This window comes from Mastomys coucha, unplaced genomic scaffold (assembly GCF_008632895.1).
Source record: "Mastomys coucha isolate ucsf_1 unplaced genomic scaffold, UCSF_Mcou_1 pScaffold4, whole genome shotgun sequence".
NCBI classification, from domain to species: domain Eukaryota; kingdom Metazoa; phylum Chordata; class Mammalia; order Rodentia; family Muridae; genus Mastomys; species Mastomys coucha.
The window spans coordinates 15,990,407-16,002,995 of record NW_022196910.1 but is presented as its reverse complement, the minus strand read 5'-3'; the positions used below and the strand labels follow the sequence as shown (position 1 = coordinate 16,002,995).

The 12,589-nt window shown below is 44.1% G+C and overlaps 1 protein-coding gene across 2 annotated transcripts in view; it reads right to left on the bottom strand.

Annotated features, from left to right (window-relative positions):
- Positions 1-8,490: 8,490 nt before the first annotated feature.
- Positions 8,491-12,589, bottom strand: part of Gnptab (N-acetylglucosamine-1-phosphate transferase subunits alpha and beta) — a 77,487-nt gene continuing 73,388 nt past the window's right edge. For both annotated transcript variants that reach the window (XM_031349115.1, XM_031349116.1), the window contains exon 21: positions 8,491-10,031. In XM_031349115.1, coding sequence (XP_031204975.1) covers positions 9,954-10,031 — 78 coding nt within the window. In that variant the 3' untranslated portion in view covers positions 8,491-9,953. The remainder of the gene's footprint in view (positions 10,032-12,589) is intronic.

The following is a 12,589-nucleotide window of genomic DNA, read 5'->3' as shown; positions in this document are numbered from 1 at the left end:
AAATGTATAAATAAAGGTGGCCTGAGGTGTCTCAGTGCCAGAGTGTGTGAACTGTAAAAAAAAAAAAATAAAGACATGTCCCCTGCTTAGCTTGCTCTTTCATAGAACCCAGCACCACTTGCCTAGGGATAGCATCACCTACAATGGGCTGGGGCCCTCCCATATCAATCAGTAATTTTTTTAAAAATTAATTAAAATGCATAATACAGTTTCAACAGCCTTCCAGGCATGTTTCCTCAGTCTGACTATGGAGGAGAGATTGAGAAAAGCTGCAGCAGTAGATACTACAGAAGTTTGGCATATCATGGACCAGAATGACTTACTTCACCAGCAGCTGAAGAGACTGAGGTTAGGGATTCCGTCCCCATCCTTGCCTGCTCAAAGTGATTGGAAGTGGCTGAGGAATTGACAACCCCAATATGCTTTGTTGTTGGTGGTGGTGGTGGTTGTCTGTTTATTTCTAAGTATCTCTTATGGGAACATTTTCTCAATTGGGGCTTCCCTTTTCTCAGATGACTCTGGCCTGTGTTGAGTTGATATAAAATTATCCATCAAGGAAGACAGGAGTACAATTTTGTCTGGCAGACTGAGATGGCATGGTATATTCTTGGTTATCAAAATATTCAGGCAGCATGGGGTTTTTAGCTGGTGCACTTTCACAATAAGTGGGAAGGCCTGGCTCATTCTGTATGGGCTCAATCACCTAACTGTGCATGGAAACATGGGCTCTAGACAGACACGTCAGCCGAGCCGAGCTGTTTGTGACTGGATGGCATCGGTTTGGGCTTCTTGTGTTGTTTCCCATAATGCATATATTTAATTTTTTTTTTAAAAACCCTTTTAAGGGAGCTGGCGAGATGGCTCAGCAAGTAAGAGCACTGACTGCTCTTCTGAAGGTCCTGAGTTCAGATCCCAGTAACCACATGGTGGCTCACAACCACCTGTAATGAGATCGGACACCCTCTTCTGGTGCATCTGAAAACAACTACAATGAATTAAGCCGGAGCAAGCGGGGCCAGAGCAAGCGGGGCAGGAGCGAGCAGGGCCGGCAGAGGTCCTGAGTTCAATTCCCAGCAGCCTCACACAGGATGGCGCATGGCCATCTGTACAGCTACAGTGTACTCACACACATAAAATAAATAAAATAAATCTTAAAATAAAAACCCTTTTAAGAAAAGCATCATGTGCTGCTCTAAGTATAGGCTTTGAAAGTTATCTTGTTTTGTTTGTAAGTATTTGGGGTGGCTTTCTGATTGGCTATCAGAATTATTTCTAACCTACAGGTGCTTTTGTTTGTTTGCTTTTAAGTTGTCTGGCTTATAGGTAGTCAAAGTCTATGAAGGTCAAACTTCATCCTTCTGTGTTCTTGGACCAAACAGCTTTGCTGAGCGTCGTGTGAAAGCAAACATCTGGAGTTCTCACATTCATTGTTGCCAACTTCAGGATGTCTAAGTCCCTGGGGTTGTGTGCATCTTGAAGGCCACTCCATGTATGCACTGAGACTTTGTACATTTTGGGCTCCCACTGGCTGGTGGAAGAACAGCTGGTCAGTCATGTCAGCTTATTTTTGGGGAGACAAAGTGCCACACCTACTGGGCTTCAGCTTTTGGGAGTTCTCTTTTTCATGCTGCTTAAAAAAAAAAAAAGATTTACTTATTATATATAAGTACACTGTAGCTATTTTCAGACACACCAGAAGAGGGCATCTGATCTCATTATAGATTGTTGTGAGCCACTGTGTGGTTGCTAGGGTTTGAATTCAGGACCTTCAGAAGAGTAGTCAGTGCTCTTAACCACTGAGCCATCTCTCTAGCCCTTTCATGTTGCTGTTATAGCCTACTACCATGGAGAATTTGCTTCATGTTTGGTTAAGTTTGTTCTAGAGTACCTTTAGTGTATTTTCGTTCTCTTGGAACCCCCCCCTAAATCCCCCCCGTTTGTGTGTGTGTGTGTGTGTGTGTGTGTGTGTGTGTGTGTGTGTACAACTTACAGGAGCTAGCTAGTTTTCTTATTTCCCCATGTGGGTTCAGGTATCAAACTCAGACCCTCGGACTTGACCATCTCTCTCCTGGCCTTCAGGTACATTCTGATGTTACTATAAATAAAGACAATTTTATAGTTTTCTAAATCCCCCTGTCTCTTTTTCCTGTGCTAAACCTCATTGGTTAAACCATCCAGCACAATGCCAAACAATAGTAGAGGGAACAGGCTTTTTTGTTCTTTGAATCCGTGTCTCACTTCGAAGACCCAGCTTGCCTAAAACTTACTAACTTCCCACTCGCTGTCTTCCTGCTTCAGGCACCAGTACACTGGCTGGATAGGCATGTGCCACCACACCTACCTGGCATTTGTAAAACCACAGCAGTTACAGGCAGTTGTCAGCCACACTATGTGTGCTCTGGGTACTTGCTGGGAGACATTACAAAAAAGGTACACATTCTTAATCACTGAATCATCTCTCCAGCCCTAAATGTATGCCCACTTAAGATCTAGACTCTGTGTATTAGAGAAATCAGGTATTATCTTTATGAGGCATATTTCACTTAACATGATCTTCAATCCCTTCCATTTTATTGCAAATATCACAGCTTTATTCTTTATTGCAGTTGAATAAAATTCCAGTATATATGTGGACCACATTTTCTTTATCCAGTCATCTGCTGATGGGTATCTAGGTCCATCACAGAAAGAAATTTCATGTTGGATTCTAATTAAACTAACTGAGCATTCTTTCTGCTATCTCTTTCAGTCCCTACAGCTTAGCTATTGGTAGGTAACAGACCACTCTAAAACTCAGTAGCTTGAAGGAAACGCTGTTGCAGTTCAGAATTCCATGAATCTCCATTTGCTGCTGAGCTCCACTGCCTCTGGCAATGCTGCAGGGAGTGGGTAATCTAGTGGTTTTGTTTACAAGGTTGGGAGTAGCAAGCTCTTTCTTGGCTGAGATGCCTCAGTCAGTCTCTGGCTTATTCCCATCAAATTCTAAGTCCTTAAGAGGACTAAAGATGGGCTCATCAGATGGCTCAGTGAGTGCACTCCTGAAGGTCCTAGTTCAAATCCCAGCAACCACATGGTGGCTTACAACCACTTGTAATGAGATCTGATGCCCTCTTCTGGTGTGTCTGAAAGACATCAACAGTGTGCTTATTTATAATCAATCAATCAATCAATCAATCAATCAATCTTTGGGCCCTGAGCAGGCAGGGCCAACCTGAGTGAACAGAGGTCCTAAATTCAATTCCCAACAACCACGTGAAGGCTGACAACTATCTGTACAGCTACAATGTACTCATAAAATAAATAGATCTTTAAAAAATTTTTTAAAAAAAGAGGACAAAACCCTCAAAGCTCTTTCTGAGTCTCTGTATATGTCAAAAGGCCTCAGCAAGCTTTAAACAGTGGGGCAATCAGTTCCTTGTGATGAGAGGAACAGCAGAGTCTCATTGCAAGTCTTTGGACACAGGTAGAATTGCTGGTGTTTTCTACAGACCCCACCCACCTTCACATTCTGCATCTCCTTATGGTTTTACTGCAGTGTATAGATATTTCTTTATATATGGCAGATCATGTTTAGATCTGTTCACTGATTTTTCTCCCAAATCTTGCTTATTATGCTTATAACTCATGCATCTCGGATCCTTGCTTGACTTAGCAACAACCAATACCATCAACCAACCACCTGTGTGCTTCTCTTTCATTTCTATCTTCTGTCTTATACAGCCCTTGATATTTTCCCATATACCTCTTATCTCCCACTACCCTCCATGGTACCTTCTTAGTGTTCTTGCTAGCTTCTCCTCCTCCTCCTCCAAAGGACCATGTTACAAATTCCCAGAGCCTGCTTTCCTCAGTTCTTTTCTCAATGTTACTTCCTCAAAATTGTCTTATATGTGCACACAGTTTCAAATATCAAACTTTCTTCAACTGTGGTTCAAGGACCATCCTGAATCGGGGTCTGATGGGAGGATGGGGTGGAGATGAGGCAGGCTGGCAAAGATGTGTTAAGTTGTACATTCTATCTGAAGAGAGTTCATGTGACATAGCAGTCTCTTAGAGAACATCTTAGAAAGGCCAGTGAGCTGGCTCAGCAGGTTGGGTGCTTGCTGCAGCAGCATAAAGACCTGTATTTCATCCTGGAACCCAGGAAAAAAACAAGGGAAAGGAGAGACTTGACACCACAAAATGTAACTGTAAATTGGCACAGATGTTTGTGGTCTTCAAGCTTAAAAGTTCTGAAACGTTCTGGCTCTGGGGTCAAGTGTAAGGTGCAGTTCAGCTCTTGAGTCCATTGTGTGGCCCTGATCAATCAGTAGCAGCTTGATTAGAATACAGTTTTTGTCATATGCATTGACCTGGTGTTTGTGTTGTGTTGAATCTAAGTGGACCCTACTAACATTTGGTGCATTGGCCAGGACGGATGTTTTTCAGGGTCCAATAGGTGGCACACTCTCCTCTACAATTAGTAATCAGATCAAATAAAAAGATTTGAAAATGTCTTTGTGTGTGTGTGTGTGTGTGTGTGTGTGTGTGTGTGTGTGTGTATGTAATTGCCAGAGGCTAGAGAATCATCTGAGAGGAAGGAACCACATCGGAGAAAGTGCCTCCAAACATTAGCCTGTAGGCAAGCCTGGGGAGGCATTGTCTTGATTGGTGATTGATGTGGACTAGCCCATCCCGTGGCAGGCAGTACCAACCTCCTGGACAGGCTGGTCCCAGAGTTGTCTAAGAAAGCAGTCTGAGTGCCATGGGGAGCAAACCTTAGAACATGGGAAGTAGCCTCCTTCCATGGTTTCTGATTCAATCCTTACTTCCGGGTCCCTGCTGTGGATTCCTGTTATTACTTTCTTAATCACTGGCTGTGATATGGAAATCCCTTTTCCTCCAAGTTGCCTTTGGCAACAGTGTTTTATTACAGCCATGGAAACCCTAAGATAGTAGGTAAACAACTCTACAATGTTGCTGGCACAGTGTAAGGTCCAAAGAAAGGTTGACAGGTGTGGGAAAGAGAAGGAAGGACCAATTATGAATTTTAAAGCCACATTTAAGATTTATCTTTTCTTCTGTGCTGGGGATCTAAATCAAGGCCTTGTGCATGGGGGAGGGGGGTAGGTAGTATAACACTGAGCTACATATTAACTGAGCTATGAGTTAGCCATATTTGCAGAGTCTAGTCTTTGCTGTTTATATTTATCCTTTCACTAATGAAGCACTTTTAAGGTTAGTTACATTTAATGACCAGATTTGAATTTTGCAATGCTTTCAAGTATAGCAGTTTGCCTTCAAGTCAGGCAAGCTAGGAACTCGGTCTTCCTTATACAGGCAGCTTCATAGGAGGGCAGTGCCCTTGTCCACTTTGTGAGCCTCCTTTGGGTGAAAGGCTCCATATCTCAGACCAGAAGTAGACAGAGCCTAGAGCAAGCTAATCAGTGTATTCAATCCCGATCAGAACTTTCTATACTAAACCAGAGATAATGCTTCAGGCCTCTCTTAGGGATGTGACCTAGGAGGCACGCCTTCATTCTGGGTATAGAACTAACAAGGAAAGAGAGGCAGGGATGGACAGAGCTGAGCAACAGTCCTGGCAGGGTACATTAGTCAGGGATCTCAAGAGGAAGACCACTGGTGGAATGAATGTATATTAAAGGGAAATTTGTTAGATTGCCTTATACCATCTGCTCTGTGTTGAGGTTTGGACTTTTGCTATACATTGTAATGCTAAATACTGGCTCCCAAGGCCTGGTTGCCTCCAGGGTCAAGAGAATCTGCACACACACAAGTGATGCTTTGTGACCTTACCCCTAGTTATCCCTGATTGGTGACTAAAGTTGCCTATACTCTACAGCTGGGCAGAACAGAGATAGGTAGAGTTCGGGTTCCTGGGTTTGGGGTCTGAGAAGACACCATAAGGAGAAGGGAGAAAGTGGAGAGAGAGCAAGATGACAAGGTTATGAAAACATGGCTGGCAATTGGATTTAAGAGCAGCCCAGATGGAACATCCAAATTATAACTTGGGGGTTATTGAGAGTGACATGGAGATAATAGTAATGGGGAAGTATATTCTAAACAGCTTAGAGGGTAGATAACTGCCCAGCTCTAGTACCTTAAAGGCTTCTTATGAATATATGAAAGTTGTATGTCTTTTATCCGAGAACTGAGTGATTAAACGTGGGATAGAAATCCCCATCTGGGGGCTGGAGATGGCTCAGTGGGTAAGAGCACTGACTGTTCTTCTGAAGGTCCTGAGTTCAAATCCCAGCAACCACATGTTAGCTCACAACCATCCATAATGAGATATGATGACTTCTTCTGGTGTGTCTAAAGATAGCTACAGTGTGCTTATACATAATAATAAATAAATCTTTGGGCTAGAGCAAGCAGGGCCAGAGTGAGCAGGGCCAGAGTGAGTAGAGGTCCTGAAGTTCAATTCCCAGCAACCACATGATGGCTCACAACCAGCTGTACAGCTACAGTGTGCTCATATACATAAAACAAATAAATCTTAAAAAAAATAACAATGACAACAAAAAGAAATCGCCATCTGAGATTTAAAAGAGAAAAGACGACAACATCTCTGTGCAGTCCAACAGTGGCTGTTTCCACACCAGTCATCTGGTAGCTGCTCAGTCCAAGAGGCTGGTACCTTGGCACTGAAGGCCGGAGGGGTTCCTGGAGACCAATGATCTTCATCTATGTTGGAGGACTGAAGAAGCTGGGTTTGGGTGCTGACAAAGGATAGCAGCAGTAGCATCAGTGAGGGGCATCCCCAGGGTATGGAAGCTGTCAACACGGTAGACACACTCACCAGCAGAGGCTACTGCAAGCTGGCGAAAGAACCAGCTTTCCCCTCAGACTGCCTTATAGCTGGGCTGCCATGGGTATTCCCACTAATTTACGGAATCTAGATAATGCCTTACATCTGTGCCCAGAGATTTGCCTCTTAGATGATTCTAGATCTTGGCAAATGGATGCTATTAAGCATCACATAGGTCTCTAGTACTCCTCTTTTAAAGGAAGTTTAAGGTCCATCTGTCACTTGCAGTCCAAGTATATTTCAGTGCTGAAGAATGAATTCATGGAGAACTGAGTAGAAAAGCTGACTGGCATTTAATAGTGAGAGTTGAATTTTAATGTGGGGCTGGAATTTGAACAAGGGGGATGGAAGAGCAGTTCAACTTACAAGAAACCTCATTCATCATCAAGATGTTCATTCCCCAACATTCTTCTTCTCTCTTGGCTAAGTAGCTTGGGTAGACCTTGAACTTACTATCTCCTAGCTGTATCCTTCAGAATTCTGAGATGATAGATGCAAGCCACAAATGCCAGTCAGGACAAACACACTGACAGGGCTCGTCAGTTTGCTCAAGAGGGAAAGGCACGTGCTGCCAAGCCTGAAGGCCCGAGCTTGCTTCCCGGGATCCGTGTCTCAGGAGAGAGCTGACTCCTACCAAGTGGTTTTCCAACTTCAGAAGGTATGCTGTGGTGTGTATATGCCTCTCGGTGACACACATAATAGGTTGTGGTGGCGCACACCATTAATCCCTGCACTCAGGAGGCAGGCAGGTGGATTTCTGTGGATTTTAATCAGCCATGTCATGTTGCTGAGAGGGCAGAACCTTAGTGACGTGACCAACTGTGCATCTGATGAGAAGAATCTGTCCCTTTGTCTTTCCACCTTCTGCCCTGGCAGCACAAGGTATTATTTCACTTCTGGGGGGCATGGCATTCAAGTTGTCAACTGGAAACAGAGCAGCCCTCATCAGAAAAGTGGACTCTGCCTCCACCTTGACCTTACACTTCTTAAACTCACTCTGTAGACCAGGCTGGCCTCGAACTCAGAAATCCACCTGCCTCTGCCTCCCAAGCACTGGGATTGAAGGTGTGTGCCACCACCGCCTAGCCAGAAAATGTATTCCTTTTTTTTTTTTTTTTAAAGATTCCATTGACAATCTATCCCCACTCCCATAAAGCAACATGTTATACCTAACCTCTCATTACTTCACACTTACTAGTGTTCATTGCAGAGCCTGAGAGCCGAATGTACACCACGCGGACACAGTAACCCCAATCTCCAGAGACTGACAGCTCAACCACAGGGCTAGAAAGATGGCTTGATGGTTAAGAGCTCTGGCTGCTCTTCCAGAGGACCTGGGTTCAGTCCCCAGAGCCTAGATGGTGGCTCCCAACCATCTGTAACTCCAGTTCTATGGAATCTGAAACCCTCAGCCGGCAGTGGTGGCACATGCCTTTAATCCCAGCACTTGGGAGGCAGAGGCAGGCGGATTTCTGAGTTCGAGGCCAGCCTGGTCTACAGAGTGAGCTCCAGGACAGCCAGGGCTACACAGAGAAAACCCTGTCTCAAAAAACCAAACCAAGCCAAACCAAACCAAAAACCCCTCATCTGGTCTCCAAAACCACCACGCATATGTATGGTGCATGCAGACCAAATACTCATATATAATTAGGATAAAAATACTAAAAATAAACTCAAAGTTTCAATAAATGTGTTTTTTATGAGACTTCAATTTTTGAAATACACAAAATTTACAGCACAAACACAATATTTACATTTCAAGTTCTCATTACAAAAATGTGTGCCATTTCGGAGGAATACCACTGAGATCATGATTGAAGATATCTGCCAGAATTCAAGGACTCATGGAGTCAGGTCTCCACAAAACCACTGCATAATGATATAACAGGGCATGGCTAATGTCAGGGTTTGCTTACCCACATGTTAAAAATGATTCTCCAGTCGACCAACAATGGCCCCGGGGTCACGCCTGTTTTTGTATAGCTGCAAACCAAAACAGGTTTTCATCTTTTTACTGAGTTGTTTACCAAAAAAACAAAAGGGGGTGGGGCAGCTGGGCAGTGTTGGCACATGCCCCAGCATTTAGGAAGCAGAGGCAGGTGGATCTCTAAGTTCAAGACCAACCTGGTCTTTAGAGTGAATTACCAAACAGCCAGGGCTACACAGAGAATCCCTGTCTTGAAAACCAACAAAATAATAAAGCAAAGTAAATCCCCCAAAACAACAACAAATTTAAGCAAAGAAGACTGTTTGACAAAGATGGATGTGTCTCAAGTTATTTACTGTTCTTTTACAGAGGCTGGGTGACCCCTGCTCAGTATAAAGTGGGCATTGGAAGGTATGATGGACTTTCAACTGGACACCACAGTCACGTGCTGGTGCCGTCAGCACTGCTCTTTTCTGAAGTGAGGCACTTTTGTTTGTATGCACATTTCCCCGACATGATTACATCCGGTGAGCAGCACAGCTACTTGACACTAGCCCTTTGCAATCAGGCCCACACACGAGATCACAGTATTCTTGGGGAATGAGTTAAGCAAGCTCAAAGCACTTTCAACATCAGAGCTCTTCAGTAGTTGTTAGCGATTCAAGACCACTTGAATGTTAATAAAAATCAATAATTTAGATAGGCTAAAGAAGTTATAGTTCTACATTATTTAAATAAGATCTATACACACGTTTTGACATCCTGATTCGTTATTTTCAGAAGTGAGAATGACTAACTCAGTAGCCACTTATTGTTTTAAAAATGGGAAATGGATCAAAGGAGAAGAGCCAGAAATTATACCGGAAGGCTTTGGAATGCAAAGACTGGGGTCCCTCAGCACTTGCTTTCAAGATGGCCTGGCATCTCAGTCTGCAGTAATTGGGGGAAGAAACCAGCAGCTTGTCAGGGAGGGTTTACCAACAAGCTGACAGGTCCTTCGGCAAATCCTTTAAAAGTACAAGCTGTACAAGCTATTGACACAAGTTCTTAGTGTGCTGAGTAACTCCAGGTCAGTGGGGTCTCTTCACCCGGTCTGCTCGCTGTCCCTTCTCTCCACGAGGCTGCCTCTGTGCCACATCATAGGGACATGGCTGCGGTGTCGAGGAGGGAGATGTTCACAGATGCTGAGGTAGGTGACATTCACAGGAAGATCTTCTACACCCTGATCCGGTCTGGACTAGCTGCTTTATGTATCCTCCTCCTGGGAAATATCTTCCGCTTTAGAGCAATGATCTATGCGATGGAAGACAGAAACTAAATTTTGGTTTTCTGTATTGATGAAAGACTGTTAGGTGGGGCCAGTTTTCCTTCTGAAACCTGCACATTCTTGATCCCACAAAACAACAAAGTCAAAACAAACGAAAAACTTCCTTCTAGGGCTGGAGAGATGGCTCAGTGGTTAAGAGCACTGACTGCTCTTCTAGAGGTTCTGAGTTCAAATCCCACATGGTGGCTCACAACCATCTGTAATGAGATCTGATGCCCTTTTCTAGTGTGCCTGAAGACAGCTACAGTGTATTTAGATATAATAATAAATAAATCTAAAAAAACAAAAAACAACTTCCTCCTAGTTTTGCTTTGGGACATACTCAGCCCTTAGTGCATGCTCACAGATATACAAGACTAAACTTATGGTGGCCCACAGGTCATTTTTTGAAGATCTGTAGTGACTGATTTTATATAGCCATTGCTATGGGCATTTACTATCAAGATCTTTGTCTAGTTTTATTCAATTTTTTTTAATTGAAAGGAACTGCCTCTGTTTAATCATTAGAACACTAATTCTGGGTTTGAATAGACTCCTTTTTTGTAAGACAGTTAAAAAAACTATATTAAAATCCTAACGGTGTTTTTTTTCTTTTTCTTTTTAATACTTAGCAGTCATTTGAAAATAGAGACTAAAGGCATGTGCCACCACTGCCTGGCAGAGGCAGGTGGATTTCTGAGTTCGAGGCCAGCCTGGTCTACAGAGTGAGTTCCAGGACAGCCAGGGCTACACAGAGAAACCCTGTCTCGAAAAACAAACAAACAAACAAAAAAGAGACAATGTTAGGAATGGGGTGCAATGAGAAATGCTCATTTCAGGTGCTGGAGACACAGATGGCTCAGCAGTTAAGAGGATCTGGGCTTGATTTCCAGCACCCACACCCATGTCATGGCTCACTCCTGCTGAACTCCAGGTCTGGGTGATCTGATGCCTTCTCCTGGCCTCCTCTGGCACTGCACACACATGGTATATAGGAACATGCTGGCGAAACACCCACACACATAAAAATGTAATATAATGTAGAAATAAACAAGTAATAAAAAATGTTTTTAAAGTTCATTTCTGAATTTGTTGTGTGACAAGTGGACTGCTGGTGTGTGTTCAGTGGCGTGAGCAGAGGACTGCTGGTGTGTATTCAGTGATGTAAGCAGAGGACTGCTGGTGTGTGTTCAGTGGCACACAAGACCACAAGCACCTGAATAAATACTTCTTTTCTTGAAAACAAAGCTACATGTGCTGTAAGTAAAATGAAAAAGCTAGCCACCGTTGTAAAGCTGCTATGAGGGAAAAACCCAACTACATCTCTAAGGTCTCCACCTGGAGTCTACTGTTGACTTTATCTTCCTGTACCGATCTATGCAGGACCAGCCCGTTCCCTTCAGAGGTGAAGGAGGGGAATCTTCCTTCCCCTTCCCTCCCATCTTTCTAGCTCCCTGCTCTCTCCTGGGACAAATGACACAAGAGAAGGCTTGGCCTTCATGCTCTTTACAACACTCCCAGCAGCTTGTTTCAGCTGAGTCTCTCTCCTTCTTCATCCTCAAACAGCTGAGAGCAGATTGCTAAGTTTTGCTTTGTGAAGTGAGTGAATGTGTGTGTGTGTGTGTGTGTGTGTGTGTGTGTGTGTGTGTGTGTGTTTTAGTTCTTTTCTAAGTTTATTTTTTCCCTACAAGAACACAGCAACGAAGGTCAAGAATGTTCTTGGTACTTGGATGGTGAGTGAAGGTCTAGTTGCCACATTGTCCTGCCTCTCCTTCAATCCTGAATTTTAGAGTCTGTGTGTTTACATCCTCCTTTCCAGTGTCCATTTCCTGGGTATGACAAGTGGCAGCTCTACTCAGCATCCACCTCCGGGGAGGCTGAAGAGCACCCCCACTGCCCTGCACCGCTCCAGGCTTGTACCAGTCAGGGCCCATCCCTCTTCCCTCCCCCTTTTCCTTCACAGTATTCCACCCTTGCAGCTCAGTGAAAGTTCTCCTATCACTTTAATGTTGTTATCACAACTTCCTCCCATTTCTGGGCCCTCAACAGGAGGCTGAGCGCAGGCCCAGGTGGACAGAAGTGAGAGGCTGATGACGGAGGAGGAAGGACAAAGGACAGTTCAAAGGGACGTGAGCAGAGGACTGCTGGTGTGTGTTCAGTGGCGTGAGCAGAGGACTGCTGGTGTGTATTCAGTGATGTAAGCAGAGGACTGCTGGTGTGTGTTCAGTGGCACACAAGACCACAAGCACCTGAGGAGATACTGTGGCTTATCTAACATGGAAAAGGAAGAAAACGAGTACCAGAGACCGGCTCTAGGAAATAGAGCTTCTCAGTTACATTTTGAAATCTACAAAAGTAAAAAGACAGGATAAATGAATAAAAGTTTGCTAGGCTGACTGAGCACTGCACCACTGGACATGCTGGACACACTGACACAGGCTATAAGCTAATGGCTAAGCACTGCATGACTGGACATACTGGACACACTGACACAGGGCTATAAGCTAATGGCTAAGCACTGCACCACTGGACATGCTGGACACAC